General features: G+C 40.0%; 2 protein-coding genes across 6 annotated transcripts in view; both read left to right on the top strand.

The window, feature by feature from the left end:
* The window catches only part of CILK1 (ciliogenesis associated kinase 1), a 26,017-nt gene extending 7,955 nt beyond the window's left edge, over positions 1 to 18,062 (top strand). For 4 of the 5 annotated variants that reach the window (XM_040598599.1, XM_040598598.1, XM_040598600.1 and 1 more), the window contains 10 exons: positions 2,437 to 2,516; positions 4,891 to 5,023; positions 5,490 to 5,661; positions 6,273 to 6,440; positions 8,364 to 8,660; positions 9,739 to 9,929; positions 10,558 to 10,709; positions 12,027 to 12,155; positions 13,850 to 13,963; positions 14,424 to 18,062. In XM_040598599.1, the coding sequence (XP_040454533.1) occupies positions 2,437 to 2,516; positions 4,891 to 5,023; positions 5,490 to 5,661; positions 6,273 to 6,440; positions 8,364 to 8,660; positions 9,739 to 9,929; positions 10,558 to 10,709; positions 12,027 to 12,155; positions 13,850 to 13,963; positions 14,424 to 14,578 (1,591 nt within the window). In that variant the 3' untranslated portion in view covers positions 14,579 to 18,062. The remainder of the gene's footprint in view (positions 1 to 2,436; positions 2,517 to 4,890; positions 5,024 to 5,489; positions 5,662 to 6,272; positions 6,441 to 8,363; positions 8,661 to 9,738; positions 9,930 to 10,557; positions 10,710 to 12,026; positions 12,156 to 13,849; positions 13,964 to 14,423) is intronic. The other variant, XM_040598602.1, reaches the window with a different exon arrangement.
* The window catches only part of LOC121090258 (glutathione S-transferase 3-like), a 31,141-nt gene continuing 17,085 nt past the window's right edge, over positions 12,147 to 26,202 (top strand). The window contains exon 1 of the mRNA XM_040598605.1: positions 12,147 to 12,163. The gene's annotated coding sequence lies outside the window, so the exon portion shown is untranslated. The remainder of the gene's footprint in view (positions 12,164 to 26,202) is intronic.

A 26,202-nucleotide genomic window follows, 5' to 3' on the forward strand; every position in this document is an offset into this window, starting at 1 on the left:
GACAGTTAGGAACTGTGGACTTTTAACAGCCATCACACCTAGGAAGTATTGAACCTAGAACATCTGATTTCTAGATAAGTACCCCAATCAGCAGTGCTTTTCCTATTAGAGGGTGGTATCTCCACCTCTTCTGTTACACCTTCCTCAGATAAATGAATGAATAAAAAGTGATTGAAACAGTAATCAGGAAGGGTCAAATTCCGGATTGCTTCTAAGATATTTTTTTTTAACTTGGAATTTGAACTGATGTCCAAAGGACTGTCTATTTTATGTGTCAACCTTCTCAATAAAATATAGCTTTTTGATATTGCCTGGAGTGTTAATAGTCTCAATTTTACCCTTTGGGCCACGATAGCATCCTTCAGAGGATAATTTGGGACAGAATAACTCCCTGCTTTGAATTGTTCTCTGAGGAGGCTGTTTTCTTTCTATGGACCATAGAATCAGCCCAGGAGGTGACAGTAATCTTACTTGATTTAACAAAGTAAGGTTATTGTTATAACGTAACTCTGTGAATACTATAAAAAATGCCCTTTTAAGCATAAAAATACTTATTATACATGCAAAGGTATAGAACAACTTTAACTAAATTGGGTACCTATATATGGATGCTGATTTTTTTAATCATGAAATAAGGAACCTTGAGAAAATTTTTCAAGTGCGTAACATACAAACCAATTATCTTTAGGAATTCTTTAGAAATGCATGATGGTATCCTGCCTCCTTAAGAAAACAACAAGGGCAGATGTCTGTAAAGTGTGCTACATATCAGATTCTCTACAGTTTAGCTAGGCCTTGGACTAATTAGGCATTGTATAAATCAAACGTTTAAGATTGTGATTTATTTGCTTAAGTCTTAGTTAAAATTGCCAGTCTTACTGGAAGGGACTGTAGAAGAAATACGACTCTTTCTGCTGTAATTAAAAAATAAGCAAGCAAATATGAAAAACTTACTCTGGTAGCTGATCTCACTTCTGAAATGTGTGACGGTCAGTTTTTGTGAGAGAAATAAGCTCAGAAAATTGAATAAGTCCCAGGCCATCATCTTCATTCACTGTTAGGCTCTTTCTGAATACCATTGTCACTAATTTCCACTCCAGCCCATCTCTCCTGTGTTTTGATATGTGCAGAGGCAGCTGGTGCAGAGCTGTTTGATCAGAAACCTCTCTTGGTAAGAGGAGCTATCATAAAACCACCTGCCATAGTTGATTTTCTTGCTTGAATATTGTGAAGAGAAGAGCCTTTTTGTTTTCAGTAGTAGCAAATGAGTCTATTTTTTCAGCTAACAGGAGAGAAGGGAGTGGTACATCAGCTGTTAGATAATAATAAGGGAAAGAAAAAAATATGGCTTGTATATCCTTTAGAAGAGAGTCCAGAAGAAACTGTTGCATGAAAAGCACTAAATTAACATGAATTCTCACTGTTGTGAGGAGCGTGCCTCATGACCTGTACATGTCATGAAGCAAAATACATGCATAAATACAGGCTGCATGGAGAACGGATTGCGAGCACCCCTGAGGAGAATGACTTGGGGATGCTGGTAGTAGACAAGAAGCTCAAAATGAGCCAGCAATGTGCACTTGCAGCCCAGAAAGCCAACCATATCCTCAGCTGCATCAAAAAAAGCATGGCCAGTAGGTTCAGGGAAGTGATTCTCCCCTCTACTCCACTCTTACGAGACCCCACCTGGAGTATTGCTGGGGCCCCCAACATAAGAAGGACACTGACCTGTTGGAGTGAGTCCACAGGAGGGCCATGAAGATGATCAAAGGGCTGGAGCACCTCTCCTATGAAGAAGAGCTGGGGTTATTCAGCCTGGAGAAGAGAAGGCTCTGGGGAGACCTTTTATCAGCCTTCCAGTACCTAAAGGTAGCATACAAGAAAGCCGGAGAGGAACTTTTTACAAGGGCATGTAGTGAGAAGGGAGGGAATGGCTTTAATCTGATTGAGATTGGATATTGGGAAGAAATTCTTGACTTTGAGGATGGTTATTTGCTGGAACAGGTTGCCCAAGGAAGCTGTGGATTCCTCATCCCTAGAAGTGTTCAAGGCCAGGCTGGATGGGGCTTTGAGCAACCTGGTCTAGTGGAAGGTGTCCCTGCCTGTGGCAGGGGGGTGGAACTAGATGATCTTTAAGGTCCACTCCAACCCAAACCATTCTATGATTCTTTGTTAAGGTTTGTTCAGTTTGGCCAACTCTCTTTTTTTCTTTCTTTTCATTTTTCCCATTTTTAGTTCAGTGTCCCACATAGTCTTGATATCACATAGTCTTAATATGATGTGTCACTTATGGAAATACTGTCTGAATTTTATTGGAGAAATGAACTACATGAGTGTTATTATTTTTACCTTTTATCTTTGGTCATTAGGTAGCATAAGCTAATGTGTGAACTTAATCATTAATACTTGTTTCATACCTTTTCTTTTATCCCACAGAAACAAACTGTTTCCAGAGTCTACAGTTAGGAATATTATGTATCAGATCCTGCAAGGCCTTGCATTTATTCATAAGCATGGTAGGTTACATTTTAGCTGTAAACATTTTGTCTTGAAGCAAGATAGTGGCTGTTTAAGTTTTTTAATGAGTATGCTATTACATTACTAACTTTACTGAAGGCAGTGATCAAAAGAATGGCACTATATGAGAAGAGTCAGATTACTGAAAATAACTGTATTTTATAATTGCCTGATACTGTAGTCTAGAGGTTCGCTCACTTCCTTTTCTATAGATTTCTACTTTCTCATACTAGCAGCTGCCACTTGCTAAAACTCATCTGACGTTAATGGGCACATTTCTTGAAAGATTTAGAGGCCCCCTGAGATTGAAAATAAAGGAAGAGTTACGCTTTTTCTTAAGGTACACACAGATACTGAAATCATACATTCTCTGTAAGCTATGCTTAAAGTAATGAAGTCTGAGTGACAAACAACTTTCATTTGCATGGACTTCAAACTAATTTTTACAATGATAAAAGCTAAAGCTGATGTACCAGCCAGTACTAACAAGACCCATTTAACTAATAAAAAAATTAATGATAAATTCCTCACCACATTTTGCTGCCCTGTTCAATTCTGCCTGCTAAATGTACTGTAGTATATGTTGCTGGTCAGCTCTCAGGGTTATCAGAAGAGAAATAACATCAGTGGCCAAAGTTCTGGAAGTGAAAGGCTGGTAGGACCAGCATTTCAGTTCACTTGAAGAACACATGTAACTTTGTTTTACAAAATATTTTCAAGCTAATGGCTTTATTCTCTATTCTAATAGTGCTTGGATACTCTTCTGAAACCAAGCTAGAAATTCCAGTCTGTTCCAATGAGATACAAATAAACTGTATTTTTTTTCTGTCTTAAAATATTTTGTAAAAATTTAAGCCACCTTTTTTTAATATATAAATTGTCATATGGTTCTCAACCTTTCAGAATACCTTCTACTACTATTTAACTTACTATAGCTTTAAATAATGAACAATTTTGTGCTGAAACGGTCTTGTTCACTGACCTGCTACACCCTAGACTGGTATTTCTGTGAACATGTTGCAAATCCATAGTTACAAAGATCTGAAAATTCTTGGCAAGTCTGACAGGATGGTCTTGATGGTCTTGCGGCTTACAGTGTATTACTGGGTGTCCCAAGATTCTCCCTTCAACAGTTCTGGAAAAATCACATGATTTTTTTTTTTCCTCTCAATTTCTGTATTCTACTCCTGTATGGCATAGAAATGCTTGCCAAGTAAACTTTTTATGTTCTTTATCTATCCAAACTCTAAGCATCTTTTCCATATCTGAATACACAATCAGTTGCTCTTTTTACACGTTTGCCATGAAATAAATTGCCTCAAAAGCATTCTATTGATGCATTGCACATCTGTTCAGCAAAATACAGAAGTACTAAATGCTACAAACAACATTAATTTCTCTGGTACCTTCCAGAGGCAGTAGTTCAAGCTGGCACCAGAACATCTATTTAATATACTTAGGAAGAACATAATCTGCTGGTTGGTAGATACCTACAGCACTATGTCTTTGATGCTGTCATGCATTAATCTTAACAAACAAAAGTTAATATACTGGACAACATAGACACATTCTATGTGAATATTTATTCTGTCCTCTGTGGGAGCATATTTAAGGCCAGGGAAAAAATGAAGCTTGTTGGAAAGCCTCTGAAAAGGAGGTCCTAGAGCTCTAGAGAGGTACTACAGAGAGTGCTGTATATAGGAAACTGTCATCTTAGATGCCTGCAAAAAAGAATCATAATTACAGTTTTCCAGACTAAGGGTGGAAGCAGATTTCAGAGATGGTAGTCAGTAATATTCTAGCCTTGTTCTCTCATTTGTATTGAAAGAGCTCCTGCCAAATGTTCATTTGTGATCAAGTTCTGCTGAATGCAGATAATACTAAAAAAGCACACTGAGATCCTCTGACAGGACAATGGGTAACTGAGTGCTTGCAGATTATTATGTTCTCAGATTTAAAAAGAGGTTTCAAGGTGCAAAAAAAATTGCCTCATTTTAATTTGTATTCTGTTTAAAGGAACTTCTAAAGTAATTTTTTTGATGTCTTCATTGCAGTTTCCAATACAATTAGAATGAAATTAAAATTAAAGTGGTGTATTTTTTTTATGTTAAAGAAGCATCACTTAAAAGGGAGCTATCTGACTGAATACTCTGAATTTTTATAAGATAGTCAACTTCCATATACTGTTCTTCACAGTCTGACTGAATAACCATTATATTGACTAGCTCTGTTGATCATAAAAAACTTTGCACTCTGTGTTGTGCTATTCAAACTTCAGCAATAAAGACTAAAGCAAAAGAATCCAGGTCGAAAATAAAGGCTACAGCTTGGGGTGGCATTGCAACGCACATCAATATTTCATTTGAATTTTAGGGTTCTTTCACAGAGACTTGAAACCTGAAAATCTCCTTTGCATGGGACCAGAACTTGTGAAAATAGCAGACTTTGGCTTAGCCCGAGAAATCCGATCTAGACCTCCTTATACCGATTATGTATCCACAAGATGGTAAGTGCTGGTATTCACCTATGTTGTGTGAAACTTATAATCGAACCTTTAAAGAAGTAAAGTACTGTATTTGTGCTGGATGTAATACCACTTTTGGTGCCTCCTTTTTATAAAAAAATTATTTAAGCTTAGCATAATTTGAAGAGTTTCAGTTAGTACAAGACAGTTTACAGATGACAGCAGCACAGGAACAAAAAAGGAGCCTGGTAAGGCCAATGGGACGTGCTGGGATTGCTGCATGTCAGAAGAGTGTAAGAAAGCTTATAAAAGCGTATGTAGGTTTTAATTCTTCATTCTAGAAAAAAAAAAGTTGTCTTATGTATAGGATAAGAGAGGATAGGAACTTTTTAAGAGGTGTTTGCTCTCAACAGCAAAGAGCGAAGAACTGAATGGTTTCATGTATGTCTGCTTGAATTGTGTTGATTGTTGAGATATGTTTAGCTTTTTTTTTTTTCCTCTCTTACAGGTACAGGGCTCCTGAAGTCCTTCTGCGATCCACCAGCTATAGCTCTCCAATAGATATTTGGGCTGTTGGTTGTATAATGGCAGAAGTTTACACACTGAGGCCTCTCTTTCCAGGCGCCAGTGAAATTGATACTATATTCAAAATTTGCCAAGTCTTGGGGACACCAAAGAAGGTAGCTAAAGTAACATTCCACACTGCAATAGTACTAGAGCTGTTCTACAATACAGAATGGCACAATAGCAGTAAGCATAAAAATAATCAATTTTCACACTTACTGCTATTGTATGGTATTGATCTCAGATATAGTAAACTAAACTAAAACTTAATTTCTGTGAAATAAGCATTATGTATTTATGCTATAAAGCCTGACATATGGAGGAGAAATGGACCCCTGAACACCTAAGTCCTTAGACTGTGATTTCATTAGGTGGAAATTTCATTATCTCTTGCACATTGTGTATAAACTTATGGTTTAAGAGGCTAGAAACTGGAATCATAGCAAGACTCCTGTTTCCTGATTCCATTTGTGCCTTTGACTTGGCTGGATTTAAAGCAAGACTAATCTCTCACCAGAGGTTTTATGTGAAAATTTCTACTGAAATCTTTAATATAGTCTATTACAGTATTATATATATTATATATTTATATTGTATATATTATATACTATATATAGTATTACAGTAAGCTGTCTATTACTGATAGGAAAATATATGGTAGTGTACTTAGGCATTGTGATATTTTACCACTGAACTTTATTTGTGACTGGAAATCTCATTCTTCCAGAATGACTGGCCTGAAGGCTACCAGCTTTCAGCCTCCATGAATTTTCGCTGGCCTCAGTGTGTACCTAACAACTTAAAAACTCTCATACCTAATGCTAGCAGTGAAGCGGTGCAGCTCATGAGAGACATGCTGCAGTGGGACCCCAAAAAGCGGCCAACAGCTAGTCAGGTTTGGTTTTGTTTTCTTTTTCTCACACCTGCATATGACACTTCCTTTCACTGCAAGACACCTTTTATAGACAGTCATTTAACAGTTGCTCAGGGGTGCATTTCTTAGAAGGGAGAAGAGCAGAAGCCAAGAATAATTTGAAAGACAAAGGGGAGTAATTAAAAGAGAGTAATCAGTGTTTTGCATACAGCATCAACTGCATGGGGTGTGTGATCAATGATCAAATCTGTGGCTGCAGTGTGTATAAGTATACCTGAATTAGGTATAGTCCAGTCACTGTGAACAGCAGCAGAGTGAAGGTAGGATGTATGGCTGAAGGCTGTGATGCTGTTCTTTCATTGTTGTTGGGGCGAACCGCAGAATCACGGAATAGCTGAGGTTGGAAGAAGCCTCTGGAGGTCATCTGGTCCAGCCCCACTGCCCTAGGCAACAAGTGACAGTGTTCTGTCACCCTCACAGTAAAAAAGTGTTTCCTCATGTTCAGAGAGAACATCCTGTGTTTCAGTTTGTACTCATTGCCTCTGGTCCTATCACTGGGCACCACTGAAAAGAGCCTTGCTCCATCTTATTTGCACCTTCTGTTTGGGTATTTGTATCCTTTGGTAAGGTCCCCGTGAACCTTCTCTTCCAGCTGAACAGTCCCAGTCTGTTAGTCTTTCCTCATACATGACATGTTCCAGTTCCTTAATCATCTTTGTGGCCCTTTTCTGGACTCTGTCCATTACGTCCGTCTCTTTCTCCTGAGCCCAAAACTGGACACAGCTCCAGGTGTGGCCTCACCAGTGCTGAGCAGAGGGGATGAGCTGCTGGCAACACTCCCACTATAATGCAGCCCAGGATACCATTAGCTTTATTTGCTGCAGGGGCATATTGATAGCTCATGTCCAGTTTGGTGTCTGTCAGGTCCTTTTCAGCAAAACTGCTTTCCAGATGGTTGACCCCAGCATCTACTGGTGCATGGGGTTGTTTCTCTCCAGGTGCAGGTCATGGTATTTACCCTTGTTGACTTTGATGGTCAACGCAATCCTGTCTGCGCATTTCTCCAGCCTGTCAACATCCCTTTGGATGGCAGCACAACCCTCTGGTATATCAGCCATTCCTTCCCATTTTGTGTCATTAGTAAACTTCCCGAGGGTGCACTCTGCACCACCATTGACATAATTAATTGGGATGTTGAACAGCATTTGCCCCAGTATTGACCTCTGGGGTACACTGGTACCTACTGGCCTCCAACCGGACTTTGTTCCTTTGCTCAGCACCCTCTGGGCCTGGCCGTTCAGCCAGATTTCAGTCCACCTCACTGTCTGTTCATCCAGCCCACTGTTGGCTGGGTAAAAAGCTAGCTTATGCAGGGCAATCTCAGATCATTTGCTCTGTAGATATGTCCCACCATCCTGTATGTAAGCATAGCATATGTGTTGCATGTACAATGGTCCAGTTGTTGTTGATGATGGTAGCCACTGATTGCAGATACCAGTACTGTAGTGGTAGTACCCAACTAATGAAATGAGCAGGGCACTTTCTGAAAAACAGATGTGATCCTGGGTTCAAATTTGTCTTTAGTTCGGTAGGACCATAGCTGAACCTTTGTGATTATATCAGGCCTTCAGTACCAATTGTAATAAAAAGCTTTAAAGCTAATTAAAGCAGTTAAAATAGATGGAAAACTCTCAAAGGTGTTGAAAAGCAAAAAATACTAACTTCGGTACTAAGTCCTGGTAAGTTGATATCTGTTGAAACTTTTCTACTATTGCAGCATTATTCTGAATTGGATTGTGCTCAGTAGAATCTGGTGTTGAGAGACAGGTCTTCTGCTTTTTCACACCCCAGAGAAAGTTAAATTTGCACTGTCACATAGGGCTAGGGTAAGTTAAAAACTTGCATTTTTCTAAGTTGGATCCTAACATCTTCATTATGTTTTAGGCACTTCGATATCCGTACTTCCAGGTTGGGCATGCTCTGGGCATTCAGGAACTGGGGAAACAAAAGGAACTGCATAATAAATCATCTCTGCATATTAAACCTGTCCCCCCAGCACAGCCACCTCTGAAACCTCACACTCGCATTTCATCAAGGCCTTTTCAACAAAGCCAGTCTTCTCAGCTCCTGGTGTACCCGTATAGGACAGACAACTCTGGGGCTGAGCACAGTAACTACTTACAGGAGGACAAGTCTAACCAGGTTCTTCTGCCTGCAATTCACAATAAGGTTCCTCAGCAGGTAAAGGTCCATCTAGCATAAGATACACTTCCTGATTTTTCCTTGATTGTGTTTCTTTTTCTTGTTCTCTTTCAAGGTTCTTATACTTACTAAAACGACAGGAAATGGGAATAAAGAATAGCTATAACTTCCTGCTAGAAAGTGGAATTAACTCTGTTGAAATCTAAATCCAGTTGCTATAAAACAAGCAAGTTGATTTCTCATTTCAAAGCCATTTTATTCTTCCCTTTGTTGTAAAGCAGCACTTAAAGGATGTTACTGTGATTTCATACGGGCAGAAAGGATGTACAGTGGTCAGAATATTAATGAGATCGATGCCAGAGAGAAAAGTATTAAGCTAAACAGTATTGAAATGAGGGAGAGGGGGGATTCTGCCTTCACCCATTTAAAGGCATCCAGTTTGTGTGACTGGGAATAGTAGTCCCTTTGGGCTTCTACACTGGCCGTGGAAAACAACAGTTTCTTCTTTCAGCTTAAAAACCTACCATTTCTGTTGATAGTACAAGGAGGCGGTATTCATGAGATAGATTACAAGAGCAGAGAGTGTGAATGCTGCTGCTAAGACATTGGTCTTAAATAGGGTCTGTACTGGCCACATACAGAGTCACACAAGGTTGAAATGTACTGATACTTTAAGTGGCTGAAGAGACACAAATTTGTACCTGTGCTGTCCTGCAAGAAAAATAGATTTCGTAAATGTCTAGGCACAGGCTTGTGGAAACAGGAACATGTATGCCATTTTGTACTCCCAAGATGGGTCAGGGAATAAAAACTGAGCATGAGCTAATTGGTTGGGAGTTTGTATAGTGAAATATAAATAGAATTAGAATTGAGACCTGAGAAATTTATTCTGTCAGTGCAAGTTACTTTATTATAAGATGAAATGCAGAAGATAGGTAGTAGTGTCTACAGGCTACAGGTTGTGTTCTTAGCACGTTTAGTGAAAAATTAGGATTCTGCTGTTAGAGCACTACTACCACGATTACTCTTTGAGACAGGAAAAAAAGTCTTCTTTGTTTCTGTCACCTGGTTTATGGTGTCGGTGCATGGTTTTGTTTCTTTTCAACCTTTATAACAGAAAACATCTGCTGGGACTGAGAATATAAATGGTGAACTTAAACCAAAAACTAGGCGAAGATGGGGACATCTTGCTAGAACAGTGAAGAGTTCTGAAGACTGGGATGACTTGGAAGACCTTGATTTCAGCTCTTCCATCACCAGGGTGGACTTGAAAAACAAGAAGAGGCAGAGCAATGAAACTCTTTGTAGGTAAGTTGTTTCTTTTATGTCCATGTGCTGTTTGGTCTTATTTCCTTAGGCTTCACTTCTCTCATCATGTTGCTCTTTATGCTTTCTATGGATCCAGAAACATATATCCAAGCAAGTGAAGGACATGCAGCTTGTCTCTTTCCTGCTTTGCCTTGGCTGCTTGTTGGATGCTGACCTTTGAATTGCAAGACATTTTTTGATGGGCAGTGCACCCTTCTATTACAATTCCTTGTTCATTTCTTCCCCACTGAAAATTATGTTTAGCTTAAGTCTTCCCAAGTTGATCTTTTGAGTATCTACTTTTATTTCACATATGAACCATTTTGACATATTCCATGCATATAAACTAGTTTTGGTGACTCTAAGCTGCAGTTTCCATGGATCATACACAGTAGAGAAAAAACAAGTGATTTATAAAACCTTTAAAATGTATTTATAAGGGAACAAGAGGTGTGAATCTGATTTTCAGGGGCACTTACATGTCTTCAGGCTGAAAATATTCCCTGTTGTCTGTATGTTTATGCTGTAGCAAACACAGTATGAGGAAATGATTCCTGGAGATGGGAAGGCCTGTGGCTAAACATATGCTATAAGGATTGGACTAAGTGTAGCAATTTTGGGGTTACAGATTTGAAAGCATTTTGGACCTGAAGCCTGTTGATGCTGTAGGCTCTGGCAGCAGTGCACCTTCCCATGTGACCTTTCCACGGCAGGACACTCCCACCTTGCGAGTTTCTGCAGCAAAGCAACACTACTTGAGACATTCTAGGTATCTGCCTGGTTAGTAAAAAATACTTATTTCTTTTTCTTCCTGTAATTCCAACAGCAATATGAAATAGTCATTGGTACACGAGGCTTTATCCTTTGAGCTTGTGGAGTGGGGCTACTGCTTAAAGAAAATGAGGAGAGCAAGAGCTTTGCTAATGTAGATGGCAATGATACAAACTACATTCTAGCAACTGAGATAAATTCTGCTTACAAGAAGGGGGCAGGATTCATGGTACTTCTTCCTGCTGGATACTCTTATTCTTTGAAGTGTGTTAGAAAATATGCCAAAGTATTCCCTGTTTCCCTAAGAAGGATAAGACTGGTCTTTTAGACTGGGAAAGAAAGTGCCCTATGTTTACCTCATGAGTATATAATATTATGAACAGAAGCTAACTGATAGTGGGAGTATGCTCTGCTGTAGCTTGGAGTTAAGTAGAATGCAAATCCATGTCTCTATAGAGGAATTGCCTGCCAGTCTTCATGTCAACTTCTGCTATACTGAGACCAGTGCTGAGGCAGGATGAGTACGGGAGGTGGGCAACATGTCTGCCTGTATTTAAAATGAGCTGAATATGAATGTATCCTCTTTCATCATTTCTGTTTATAAAGGAAGTGTTAGCTGTTCCTTCACTTGTAGTACTCATACTTCAAAATAAATTAAGTAAACAAGAAGGTATCATGATTGTAAAATCAGTCTTTTTTCCTGAAACAATTAATTGCAATGACTTTCAAATTGGATCACTTATGTAAGAGTTTTGGTAGCTAAAAGTTGTATTACTGGAGGAGGTTGTAAAACACGTGATCCCAAGCCTACTTTTGCTTTACCATAAATTGTGAGTGCATCCTTGCACGTTAGGTACCCTGCCACAGTCTGTGGTTTCAGTAGATACACCAAAGAAGAGTCCAGTACTACGACAAATGTAATCTACTGTTATTTACTCTCAAGTTTTCTTGTCACTGTTAGGTTAAAGCTGTAAAATGCTGCGTTTGATGCAAAGCATAATTTCATTTACATAGCAAGGTTTACCTTCTACAACTTGAGAATATTTATGGCCTTAGTGTAAGGGTCTTGTCCCTTGATATCAGCAGCCATTGATGCTAGCAGAACTACTCACACTGTTATCTTTGCAGTATTAGGGCCTATGTCAAGTCATAGTGTTCCCATATGAGCGGATGGGAAGTAACCCAGAGGCGTGTTAAGAGTGAGAAGGTTCTAGTTAAGTTCGCTGAATTGAACATCTGCTCTAAGATTGTGCATCAGATGGAATGAATGCAAGCCTGAGTAACAACAGAGATTTCAGCATGGTAATTTTTGTGGTTTTGCAATAGGAGTAAGCACAAGGAATACCATAGTCTCCACTTCAAACAAAGAGTCTGTTCTGTCTAATCCCTGGCCTAGTTCTGGTTTGCCTGGGAAAGCATCTGGTTTGGGAGGAAGTATTAACAGGATGAATTCAGGTAAGAAGCTGTGCTTAGGTGATGTTCCCGTAATTCCAGACAGCTATTTTTCAGGGCCGCCCATTTCTGATACATTGTCAGCTCCAAAGATACTTGCTACCATGCCTGGTCTTTCTGTCAAAATACGTTATGAGCACTGTTCCTTGGATTTGGAGACTACCTTAAACTGAAACATAGACATTTCTTCTAATGAATCCCCAAAAGTCTGGTTTAGACATTTCTTCTAATGAATCCCCAAAAGTCTGGTTTGGAGTACAATATGCGTAGAAGGTTGGACAGCTTAGGTCTGTTTGACCTGAAATACTTCATCTTGCCTTCAGTTTCCTTCATCTGTTTGTGTAAGTCCTATTTTCAGGTTTCCGTGTTATTTTAGCCCAGCTGGTGCATAAATGGCTGTCATGGAGGAGGAAGCTGGTCTAAATTAAACTAGCCATATACACCAGTCTTGTTATGTGAATAAAGCAAATCAGTCATCTGTTATCATGTCTTTTAATTGATGCTGTTTAAAATAGGGATATAATTGTAGCTTTGAAAAACTAAGGCGAAAAGCAAAACTCTTCCTCTTCATGTTTTTGGGGCATTTGGTATTTCAGGTGTTTAATCCCTGTTATTTCATTGTAGATTTTTACATTAGATTTTACCAGATAAACATATTGATGTTTTAAGATTGTGTCTATGTATTTCCTGTCTAACTCTTGCCTTCAGGTTTTCATGTGATACAGTTCTGCAGTGCAGTACTTGTTTTGCATATGTTTCTTTGGTCCAAGATTCAACAGAAACGTTTTGGGCCTTTAGAAACTGGTTTAAATAAAGAAAAAAACTTAAAATTTTGGATGTGATTTAATCAGAAAATTGTTCTTTGAAGAGTGAAGGTGGGAGGATGTTGTAAATGGCTAAACTACCTGAGAGCCTTTATATACATAGCACAAGTTGCCTTCCTGGCTCTTTTACAAGTTTTTGCTTCTTCTGTAGCAGCATCATATATCATTAGATTTTCCCTTTTTAACTTGCAACCATCATTTCCCACAATATGCTTTGGCACTGCTCTAGTGTTCTAGTATGTTACAGGCATACATGCAGTGGATCTGATCTGTGCATGCTAACTTGTTTATAGTGTCCATCTGCACTGTTTTATTTATACCTATTTTTGTTCCAATTTCTATGGCTTATCCTACAGGTTGGTCAAATCTGTTCCTGCTCATCTTAGGGACAAATTTTTTAGTTGACTTTATGAATTTGGAACATGAATCTATCCCAGTTAAGCTGGGTTCTTACTGGCTTCAGTAAGAGCTTTGAGTGGCACCAGAGCCCCAGACTCACTGCGTAGAAATCAGGAGTGAGTATATCCATAGGACCCAGCTGCTGAAAGTCAAACAAGACAATTCCAGCTGAACTCCTAAGTTCAGAAAGCTCTGAGAAACCTTGAAAAAGCTGAGATGTTAGGGAGAACAGAAATTGCCCTTCTAGTAGTACAATTTGTACCCTTTTTCCCTTTCATCTTTAAATGCAGTCTGATGATGACAGTCTGATGAATGCAGGTATATATAGGATCTGTGGATTTCTAGTGTCTTCAATGAAGTTCTCGTTTTCATCAGTCTGTGATGAGGCTTGATCTTGAGCACACCTTTGTCATCTGTTGATAGTATGGGAGATCCATTGTGTTGAGCTCAGGTGTTCCTTGCCATTTCTTTCAGGGCCCTTAGGATCAAGTGGTCTAACTAGTGGTTATATCCCTTCATTTCTGAAGAAGGAAGTAGGCTCTGCTGGGCAGAGGGTTCAGTTAGCACCAGTTGTGGATCCATCTTCTAGTAAGTATAGTACCAAAGTTGTCTTGGTCCCTTGCTCATTACTCTGGTAATGCTGTATATATGCAGCACTGAACTATTTATCTTTGCTTTACTTTGTTTGTAAATATTTGACTGACTGGAACTACAGTTTGTAATCTTGCAGAACTCCATAGGGAGAAGGATTTGGTTTATTTCTACTTTGTTTATGAAATACGTGGGTTTATCCACAGCATATTTCAGTGGGACCTAGAGGTTGCTGTGAGAGCTGGCACAGAATTCACATTTGTGAGATCCATGATATAAATACTCCTTGTCTGATAAGGTTTTAGGGATTGGATCCACTATTGTTTCACATCAACAAATTCTATTAAAAAAGGAGGCTTATATCCTGAAGAACTAAGGATCTGGACCTGCATCCACTTATTGCTCAATATGAACAGCTACTCACTGAACTGTTATGGCATTTTCTTTTGTCCTTTAGATTATTCTTCTCTGAAGTCAGTAAGAGCGCATCTTGGGCGGCCGTCGTTCAACTCGCCTACAAAAAGCACACCAAGGTTAATGCCTCTCCCCCCACCAGCTCAGCCAATCCATGGGCGTGTTGACTGGTCTGCAAAGTATGGTGCTCACCGGTGACGTGTGGAAATACTCTCTGAACCAGTGCGTGTTTCCCGTTAAATGGTTGTTAACATGAGACAATTTGATACTGATTTATATACCTGTAAATTTGAAAGAAACAGATCTTCTATGAATGAGTCATTTTGAAGGGTTTTTTACTTTTATTTGTATTAATTTGAATGCAGTCTTGTACCTTTTTGTATAAATTGTTTTGTTATATAATTGGGTCCGGTTATTTTCATAAATCTGATACATTTTGTATATATGGCTTAGGGGGTTTGGCATTTTTATATGATAAATTTTTATAATGAACTTTTTAAAAATTGAACTTTTCCTTTATTAGAATCAATTTTTTTATAAAAGTGGATAAAAAAAAGCAAAGTGGTGCAATATTGCAGTGGAAGAGAAGTACTGAGGAAGGGGCATTCATTAGACATTTTCTGAAGTTATGTGCTAAATAAGGCTGTATAATTTCAGCGATGCCACATCTTGATGCCATGCTTCTGTTGTCGTGTACTCATTTGCTTTGTACTGACATCAAAGGAATGAGTGACTAACAGTCTAAACTCTCATTTGCACTCAGAGACTGCTGAAGGTCGGGGGAGGGGGCTTCTTATTTTTCATTTATTTTGCCTTTAAAGGATTTTTTGGACTGCTTCCAGCGTTCCAGCTCCATTCTTGGGCTTTAACCAAATTTGGGGAATCTCCTTGTTTGGTGAAGGGTGAAAACCCTTCTGTAGATCTGTGTTCTGACACAGCGCTCTTTTGTCCTGCTTCAGAGTTGCTTCTTGGCATTGTTCACTATGAAATAGAATGTGGACCTACCTCTGTTAAATTCATTTAAATGTTCTGATGATTTATAAGGAGAAAAATCAGATTGTTTCTTCTTTTTTTCTTGTTGGGAATATAAGATCTGAAGACATATTTAAGACAGTATTAACAATTATAAAGCTGGTTTCAGAGTAACAAAGTATTAGTGATATACCAGCAGCAGAGTTTAAGGAAACAATATCTATGCAGCTGACTTAATTTTCACAACTGCTTTAAATCACTTGTGGGGAAAAAAAAATCCAAAGGAAATTAGTCAGTTTAAGATAGTTCTTCTCTTCAATACATCTTCACTTACAATGTGAAGAGTATGTCAGCTTCTGTAAATTAGTCCTCCAGGCTCTACTGCAAAAAATGGAACCTTACCTGGTCCTGCTAAAAAACATTCTAAAATTGTAGTTGATTTCACAGAAACTGATACAGCTGTTTAAAGAGCAGTTTAACTCAGTTTATGAGAGAAAATTATTTATCAGGTTGTAGGGAAGAGAAAATCGCCGCATTGCCTGGTTTAATGCTGCTCTGGAAAGGAATGCCAGAGTCCAGCCGTCAGCAAAAGATTAGTTTAGATCACAGCCAGAATTTGGATGTTCCTGCACATCCTTCCACAGAAGAAAGAACAGTTCTGTGGGAGAACACCTTTTATAGTTGTGTTTTGGAACAGCACGACCAAAGTTAAACTGTGCGTAAAAACGCATCTTCCTGCAGAAGCGTACAGAAATGCTCACCTGTCTGAGCTCATTTTATGAACAGATCAGGCAAATTGTATATTTGTCAGACTTAAACCTAGTCTAAAGGGATCCGAACAGGTATGGTTCTCAGCATCCAGCCATTTGAAAGGAGCTGAATGACAGTGTGTTAGTGAGACCCTCTCCGTGGGATCTGCCGGCACCCCACAAGGGGCAGCCACGGTGGACTGGAGACTGGTAATGCACGCTGGCCTTTTCAGTACTCCTGTAGAGAACCTGTGGGACTTCGAGGAAACTGTACCCTAGAGTAGGCTGCTGGCTCAGTGCTACGGGGGGGGAACCGTGAGGAGCACTGCTCACTGTTTGCTGTTATGGGCTCGGTCCACAGTGAGACAGACAGTACGAGTCAAAAAGGGAGCAAAAGGGTCTATGCATTAAAAAAAGTACGCATGTAAGACTTACATATGCCAAGGATGTGTTAATGTGTCAAGCTACTCCGTTATTTGTTCATAGCAAGTAGACTCCAAACCATACCTAACTGCTTCCAAAGCAGTGATGCCAATGCATAGCAGTAAATTAAAGCAGCCATTTGATTTCTATGGCACACACTGATGGTGCCTTTGGGTAAATGGAAAGGGAAATATGTAATTTGTGTTAGAACTGGAAAGTAAGTTGCTTCTCTTGGTGGAAATAAATATCTGTATTTATGTCTAGATATCATTTAATTTATTTTATCACTGAATAATTCGTCTCAAGAGGGGAACACCCTGAACCTGTCCTAAGTTTTCCTAGACCTAAGTAGGCAATTTAACTGTTGCATACACTGAATTTCTACTACTGGAAGCAGGAGATGAACAAGTCGCAAGAACAGGCTGCTGAGGCTTGTATTCATCCTACCTAGCTGCAGGCACCTAAGCATCAGCTCCTTTGTTGTGAGCTAACTCTTTAAACCAGTGGTGAGTGAGAACCATCTCGAGAGAAATTTGGTTCACCTGAGAACTTAGTAACCCTCTTGAGATGCCTGGATCTCTGCCCTAAGGATGGGGGCTACTCCATGTGTTTAAAGTGATACAGGATGAATCTGAGCCTGGCCTGTAATCTCTGAACCTTTATCAGCCCTGCAGAGATTTTCTTGACAATAGCATTCAGGGTTTGGTCAGTCCAGCAAACAGGCTGGAAAAAGTAGTAGTGCTTTTTTTATTTTGGCTTATCTCCTCCTCTCCCAAATTAAAGCCTTTATTTTGGAAAAAAAGCTAATAATATTGATAATCAGAATTACTTCTGCTAGGTTTAACTTGGTGGGACAGAAAATTAGCAAAGTATAATGGCAGCACTTGTAGCCTTTACTCAAGAAAATTCATAATGAAGTTGGAAAAAATCATTTTCGAGTAAGGTCTGAGTTGACTGAGCTATGTATTTTACTGTGCTGTCTGTGTGTGCAATATAGATATGGAAAAGATGTAGGTCTCATACTGAAATCTGGACAAGCAGCGCTATCTGAGAATTTATCCTATGTAACCTGCTACTTTGTGCTTTAATATTTAGCAGCATCTTTATGCAAAATGTTTTTAGAATCCTACTGTTTACATTTTCTCAGGCTTATGCATAATGTGTAATAATGACTGTTGGAAGTAAAGGAGCCTGGCAGTGGACTCATTCAGCTCTGTAATCCAGATTTTTGTAAAAGAATTGTGTAAGTGCCATGATGTTAGAAAAAAAACCCAAAAAAACCCCAAAAAAACCCCAAACCAAGCCAGAAAACCCACTTCTATGTTGATGTGAGTAGGTTGCCATAATGTGAGGAGGAAAACAAATACTAAAAGAACATTTTTGTACATATGTGGAAGGAGAGGGTGGAATTGTCAGAGTTGAGTAAAGAAATAATGGCTTTTGTTTATTCAGTGGTTTTGTTCGAATATGTATAAATGTTTGGTTTCGTTCCTTCTCTGTCACGTCTCCTGCCCAGAATAAAGTTACTCTTGAAGAAATACTGACAGACAAGAGTCCTGCTTTTAACCAGTTTTAATAGAAGCACTTCAGTTTGGCTTTTTTAATTAGATTAAGACTTCCACATTGCATGCACTGCCCACCCTCGCGCCCCGCAGTGCCGTAAAGAACCGTAAAGAACGTTAGAAACGGGGTCATTTCCGTGGGTGCGGCTCACAAAACAATGGCAGACTGCCCCATGCAGTGCCTCACTTGGATGTGTCTGCAGTCTTGGAAGCTTGACTACCCTACGTTCTCCTACAAATGGACCTTGAGCTTGTTTGGAGGTTCTAGCAGGGGAGCGCAGCTACCGTATACCCTTGACCGATGAACGGTACGTCTCTATCGGGGAAGGTCGTCCTCTTCGACCGAGCGCGCAGCTTCGGGAGGGACGCACATGGAGCGGTGAGGGAGGAAGGGGACACCCGCCTAGCCAGCCAGATCAGCCGAATCAACCCTGGCGATCAATGGGGTGACAGATGTCGCAGCCAGATCGCCCTCACATCCAGAATATGAGCTAGCCCCAAACGCTATATAAGGGTCAGAATCTAAAATTTCTTAAGGTCATGGCGACAAGTCGAGACTGACAATTCTTTGACCCACGCCATGCAGCCACCTCTTATACTATAAGCAGTTTCGGTCTAAAATAGTTTGAAATCCGATTATTGTTGACATTTTTTGTTTCATGTTTCTCCCAGAAGACTTTGCGAAATATGCAAAATTAACTCTTGCTATTGGCGGCTGTCCCGCTGGAGGCGGTGCCCTGGCTGTGTGAGCGGGCAGGTGGGTGTGTGCCGGCCTCCGGCCCGGCTGGGCCCGGCTCCTTCCCTCAGGGGGTGGCCGCCCCGCGGCGGGAACCGCTGCTGGCTCGCTCGTTAAAAGCCGTGTATGTTCGCTTGCTTTTAGGTTTTCATTTATTTATTTATTAATACTCGATGTGAATACCGTGGGTTTCTGTGACTTCTCTTTTCCTATCACCACCCTGGTGTCCCCTGGCTCGCTTGGCTCTGGTGGCATGGGGGGCCGGGCTGGCAGTGGGGTGGCTGATCAGGGAGAACCTCCCTGGCCACAGGCTGCCTGCCCTGGGCTTAAGGAGCACTTGTGCAAGGAGCGCTTACTGCAGCGCTTCCCATCCCGTGGGAGCTCCTTTCTTCTGCTTTGGCCTTCAGGCCCTCACCCCACGACCACCAGCATGGCAGCTTCCCCCTCTAATAGCATGAGCCGCGCTTCATCCCGTGTCTACACAGAACTTGCCGCGAATGGGCAGGGTTGTAGCCGATGGCCCGGGAGGTTACTGCCTGTCGTAGCTGAGCGGGGGGCTTTCCCCCGGTGGCTGGTGTTCCGTGGGAGGGGGTGGAACAGGGCGGCTGAAGGCAAGCAGTGACAGTCGGGTCCTGGAGTCTTGGATCTGCAGGATGTGCCAGGCACAGCTGGTCTCCAGGCCCTCTTCACCAATGTTCTTGTGGTCTGTGTGGCTAGGGTGGCAGCAATGACTTCTTGCACAGATACTCATGTTCCCTCTTTCCCCCTGTTAGCCCAGGCGGCCTTCATAAATCACAACAAAGGTGTAAATTCAGATCCTTTCTTCCCAAAGTCCTTCTGCTGATGAGATACCAGGCTGAGGGGAATGGCCAGCAGCCTACCTGCAATAGCAGCTCCTTACTGCAAATTGCCGTTTTCTCTCCTTCTGGCAAGAAGAGCTGGGAAAGAAGCAGCTCTTTGCCCATCCCAAGAGGGGGCTGCTGTCTTTCCATCAGATTTCAGTTAACACATTGGACTTTCTATTCCAATATTGCATGGCAGGCTGAGTCTTAGGAACCAGAATGCTACAGCTGTCTTCAAAGTTTGCTGATCCCCCTGTATTTACAAGATAAACATCCACCATGTCTGTACTTTCTGTTTGTCTCTGCTGCCTTGGTGTGTGCTTGGCAAAAGCAACTTGCTGATCTCCTGTGACGTGTCAGTTGGCCTGCTAGGAGCATGTCTTAGGAAGGTGCGCTGAAGAAAAGTGACTTTTGTTCATTTAAATTTTTAATCTTCATATGAAAAATAACCTTTAGTTTCTTTTTTCTTCTGTCAATTTGGTTGTATTACAAGCAACTCCTGTTTCGTTCTGTTCTTACTTGCAGTTCACACCAATACTTTCCTGTAGTCCTTTTTTCCTGTTTCTCATGCACTGCTAAATTTGTTAGCAGTATAGATACTACTCAGCAATGTTTTAGTTCCCAGTGACTTACCCAAGAAGAAATGGAGGCCACTAAGCAGACATGAAGGGCCAAATAGCCTGGCCCCTTTGAATTCCCATGGCCAGATGCAGTCTTGTATTTTCTGTTGTTTTCAGGCCTATTGGCTAACAAGTTGATTGCTTGCCTCATGTGCTCAAGGTCTTTCAAAGGTCACTTTTTCCTTCTGTTTATGAAGGAGCTCTTGCAACATCGGGGACTGCAGATTATTGTTTGCATGCCAACAGCCTGTTTTCCAGTTCTTGAACTGTGGATTGGAGTGACAAGAAATCTCCCCACAGAGAGAAAACAGCTCTCAGTTGCAGCAAGGAGTTGCTATTACAGAGTTCTGCATATGAAATACCAGTATGATTAAATTTAATGCTCCTTTGGTTTATGGCTCTACAGTGGACCCAATTCCTGCTGAGACCTAAACACTAGTCTATTCAAAAAATAACAATTAATAGCCTTGTTTATTAAGCCATTCAAGAACTAAAATGTTGCTTGCAAAGCATGGTGTATTTGGTTAACTGAAAAGTCTATAAAAGTTTTGCTTAGCAACAGGTTTATTACTAGAGAGAAATGCAACCAGTAGAAGTAGTGTAACAGTCTGAATTTTCATATTTTAATCTGGATTATTACAGACAAAACTGCTCATTCTTTTGAAGGAAGCTTCTGCCGATTCTGTATCACATACCCTGGATCACCCCAGCTGGAAAGAAAAGTGAGAGGCTTTGAAAATAGGTTCCCATACTTCAACTCAGTATGCATAGAGTTAATGTTTAGATACTTTTGGCATTCTTTGATATAAGGGCTGCCAGATTTGTAACTTCCTCTTCTCCCTTTTGATCAAAACTTGGCTTTCAGTGCTGATTGAGTAACTCTAGTGCTAAAACTTATATCTTCTAAAAGTTTTAAGGACTTCCTTAGGGGTGACTATTTTTTTCTGTTATCTCCTACTTAGCAACTTGATACTTACTTTTCCTGACTTTCAGGGGTATGAAAACACTATGAAATACTGTGACTTTATGTGCAGCATAAAACCAAATCAGTGTAGACTGAAACTTTACTGAAGTGTTTTGTCAGACATAGACTTAAATTTTTACCACGAGTGACCTGTGAACCTTTATCCCAGCTGCCATCAGATTTTTGTGTCATTATAACATTATCTTTTATAACACTTCTAGGAAGTTTGAAGTCATGGCTGGAAAACCAAAACTTTACTACTTTGATGGAAGAGGCAAGACGAAGTCAGTTCGTTGGTTGTTAGCTGCAGTTGGCGTTGAGGTTTGGTTTAGTGTTTTTTACTTTAAGTTGCACATTGGTAAGCTTGTCTTTGAGGCAGATCACAGCTTACTAACCAAAAATGAAAAGGTATCCCAAGATACAATAGTAAATGAGCATTGGCTATTCAGTGTAATTAAACACTCTTAGGCACACAAAAGTATGGCCTCAAGTTACATGTCTTCTGAGCAATGACACTGTAATCCAGTTTCTTGCTTAATGCAAGAATGTGCAATGCTTAATTAAGCGTTCGATTACTGACCCAGAGCTGTTGAGCTGAATGATAGATGTGTTCCTGCATAACAAGTATTATCTGCGCCAAATAAAACAGCAACAAATATGTTTTCTCTAGTCTTTCTGTTTTCAGTTGGACGCTCACACAGATTTTTATTTTATTTTTACCTCCACTGGCTGCATCCTCCATAGTAAGCTATAGCATGAAATATATTTTTGTCTTACTTGCATCATTTAGATGAAGCTTAACAGGGTGAAGTGGCCCACATGTGTAAGGAAATTAAAAATTTTAGAGCAGGAAGAAATACATTTGGGTAAACCAGAGAAGCAAGACACCACTTTAAAATATTTTTTTTTAATGGGATATAATTTATTTATTCATTTGTCATCTATCTTGGTGATCAACTGATAATTCAGTTTGAGGATGGAAAGGACTAGTAGCTGCTCTGAGTGTCCTCTTTTATGCAATAGACTGGTGCGCTTCATACAGTTACCCCTTTTGTGAGCCAAGGAATAAGAGTTTTTCAAAAAGATCACTAGTCCTTATTTGAAGGCCTTACAGAAGATATAACTGGCTACTTCCCTGCATCATTTGTTCCTATGTTTTAATTCCCTCTCTCTCTTTTTTTTTTTTTAAATTAAAAAATCCCCACCTGTTGATAGCTGCTAATTATTACATTTTTCCTTGAGATAATCTTTTCCTGGCTTTTCACCAGAAGAAACTCAGGTTCTGTATTTCAGATTCTGTGATCACTCTTACTATAGTTGGACATTGGCATTGTATTATTATGCCCGATCTTCTGGGGTTTCCCTAATATAGCAATTCTTAATAATTAACATAGGTTGTGCAGATGTTCTGAGAGAGGTTAACTGAGGAAGGTTCCTTGGGACTCCATAGCTAGGTGTCTAGAAATTGGTAAGCTCAATCATTTTCTAGCCTCCGTGGCCTACATTGCCTATAGACATGAATGGCACATGCAAACACGTACATGTAGACATCTAATTTTGGTGTCTTATTCTTGAACTCAGTTCCTCCATAAGTATCAGTGATTGGACCAGCCATTGTCATCCATATCAAATATAACTACATCATTCTGATTACAGGCCATTCTGTACCTTTTTGTTTCTCATTTAGTGGATAATTCATCTTCAGGTATCCTAAACATGCTTCTATGCTAAACTTCCTGCTGGAAGTTTATTTACATTATTTTGTAAAAGTTTTGTTTTAACTTCCTAAGAATTTGTTCCTGTCTAGCTCCCAAATCAAAATATCCCACAACTGAGGTCTTTTTTTCACATACTAGAAAGCATTTTAAGGACAGCCTAGTCTGTATTGTTGACTGTTTCACATTAAATTACCTGTTCAATACCAAACAAGCCATCCTCACTCCAGTTCTTTTGGCCTGTTTTTCTGCTAGGGTTGCCTTTAGCAGCCCAGTCCAAGAGGTTTGGCCAGTGCTTCTGCCCTTCGTACTTTCTCCCTTAGAGCCATATCTGGAATGGAAGGAATCATGATATATATTCTCTCCCTTTTACGATGCTTTAAAAGTTTATCTGTTCTAGAAATGTGAAAAAAAACACTCATTTCCTCTTCTTCGTCATTCCCTTTTTTCAGTTTGAAAAAGAGTTTTTGGAAACCCAAGAACAGTATGAGAAGCTCCTGTAAGGTGAGTCCGCATGAAACCTCAAGTGTGACCAGACTTAGTCTCAGAGAAGACACGTGAAGAGAAGACTTGGAAGACTGTGTGTGACTTTCTTTCCACACAGCAGAGAGGGGAGTAAGACTGAGAGCTGTTAACAGCTGCAGATGCTGCTTTTTTTCCTATATGTGGACAGATGCAATTGAAAATTGAATGTCTTTCCAACCCAGAGAGTTTCCCATGCCTCTGGTTTGTTCTGTTCTCCATTTGTTTACGTGTCCCATCTGGTGCCACAAACTTACCCTGGGCTTCAGGAGCTTGGAAAAAACATATCTTTAAACCTTCACTGAATGTCCTGATTTAGCTTAAGATACTGGTTATAAGAGAGGAATTTGGGAATATGATATTTGCTTCAACTGTGTTCTAAATAATGGAACAGATTTTTTTTTAATGTATTTAGAATTAGACACTTTTTACTCAGTTGGTGTTTAGTGTGATTGTCTTCACTGTATTGTTTCAATTTCAGCATAAAAGTTGCTGTAGGTTGTCCTGACTGCAACTTCAGTGACTGCTACTTCAACTGACTGACTGCAACTTCAACTAATCCAAAATAATTGTGTTCTGCAGTTTAATTTGTCTGCACCACTGTAATTTATTGTTTGCATGGAAGAACTCCAGTTTAATATAATGACTACCTACAGCAAGCTAACCATAAAAGTAATGATCTGAAGACAGCAAGAAATCTGACGTGGAGTTACTAGATCCCATAGAATAACGTGTGTTTTTCCCTATAGGTGGATGCCTGCTGTTTCAGCAAGTGCCCATGGTGGTTGATGGGGGTGAAGATGGTGCAGACTAGAGCCGTCCTCAGCTACATAGCAGCGAAGTACAACCTCTACAGGAAGGACCTGAGGGAGAGAGCCCTGTACTGTAACAGTATTACTCTTCTTGAATTTATTATAGTAGCTTAGATACATCTAGAATTAATTGCGTACTTGCACACCCAGAGAATCACCTGTGTGCCTCAGTGACACAATTTGCAGTGAGCATGACAGGCCAGTTAGACACAAGCCAACTGATTTGTTCCAAATTAATTATTTTTACACAAAAATATTTGAGGCAGAGGTTTATTGATCTTTAGTAAAAGATTAATGCACGTATTCAAGAGGTGACTGGCATGTAAATGTTAAACTACTTCTGTAAACAGAAAACTTTCTGGAAAGCAATGGTTAGTTTTTAACTTTTCGCTGCAAAATAAGATCTGCCATTGATGTTATCTGTGATTGCATGGTGTTCCACAGCCCTGCAAAAAGTGCATGGTTTAGAAGCTGGGGGAAGAACAACTAAAAGCTGTTGGAAAACTTCTGGTTTCATGTGAAATTAAATCCAAGTCTTAATGTTGTGTCTGTGTCAAGGGGAAAAAATGTGATTGGGCTATCTCAATACATAGCCTTTAAATGTCCACTTCCTATAGTTTTTCAAAAGAAGGAAAACTAATCGTCAGCTAGTGAAGTATCTGACTTTAACGGTTACTTTACAATAACCTGCTTTTAAATGGTGCAAATGATTGGAAGAATCGGTTGAAGCGGGTTCAAGGAAGAAAAAGTATCAGTATGCATACTGGGAATGAATAAACAAGATACATTTGCATTTACTGTAGCTAAATTCCCTTTCCCTAAATTCCCACTGAGGGGAGAAGCAGGAACTCAGAGGAGGAGGAGCTGAAGGACATGGTGGATAATCAACCATATACCATCTCCCAATGTGGCACTGGCATCCAAGAAAGTTAATGTAACTTTGATGTCCAATGGAAATTTCGAAATAGCATAGTTGTATAACTCAGCGTCCAGCTCTGACATTGACCCATGCAGTACCTAGCTATAGGCATCACTTCTAATGCAGAACTGGGGACAATTTTCTGGTTATGCTGCAGGTTGCAATTCATTTATGTTGCTTGCCCTACAACTACTGCTATTTCAGACCAATTTCTACACTGCAGCAGAACCATTGGATCTCAGGCCTGGAAACATCATCCAAGAGAAGATGGAATGGAAACGTTATCCTTTCTGGCAAGAGAAAAATATCTTCACCTCTTTCAGCCTTAAATGCTATAGCTTAGCACATATGATCCCAACTGTGCTAGCATACTCGGATAAACATTAGTTTAAGCATAGATCATGCCCCTGCTTGCTTTTTCAAGCAAGGAAGTAACTACTCGATTTAATTCTTGCTATTATTCAGCAGATAGTTTTGCTGTAGGAGAACTTTACTCAAGGTGTGATCTAGCAGACAACTGTTTGTTCTGGATTCCTCTGAAAACTTGCTTTGAACAATTATTTCTGAGAAAGTTTCTCTAAGAAGGGGTTGCACAGGGACAGCTTTGAAATGAACAGCATTAACTCTCACACTTTGCAGAGTATCTCATTCTAAGTTTAAGTTCTCACAAAGTAGGCACACACAACAAAACAATGGTGTAACAGGAGTATCTTAACCTCAATCAAACAAGCACAGTGTTTATTTTTCTTGGGCCATGTAGAAGAATGAAGCTGGGTTAATTAGCACTGATAATATACAACTGTGGGCTGGCTTCAGGGGCCGTGGGTTGGCCGATGGAGATAAAGTGCAGCTGTGGCTGGTTAAGTGAAGTGGTTGAGAACCAATGAAGAGGGAGGAGCTGAGGGAGAAGTAGAGAGAGGAAGAATCAGGAGAAAAGAGAGTGTGCTCTGGATGAGGCTATATGAGGAGAAGGCTGCAGAGGGGCT

The sequence above is a fragment of the Falco naumanni genome, chromosome 6 (genome assembly GCF_017639655.2).
Source record: "Falco naumanni isolate bFalNau1 chromosome 6, bFalNau1.pat, whole genome shotgun sequence".
Lineage (NCBI taxonomy): Eukaryota > Metazoa > Chordata > Aves > Falconiformes > Falconidae > Falco > Falco naumanni.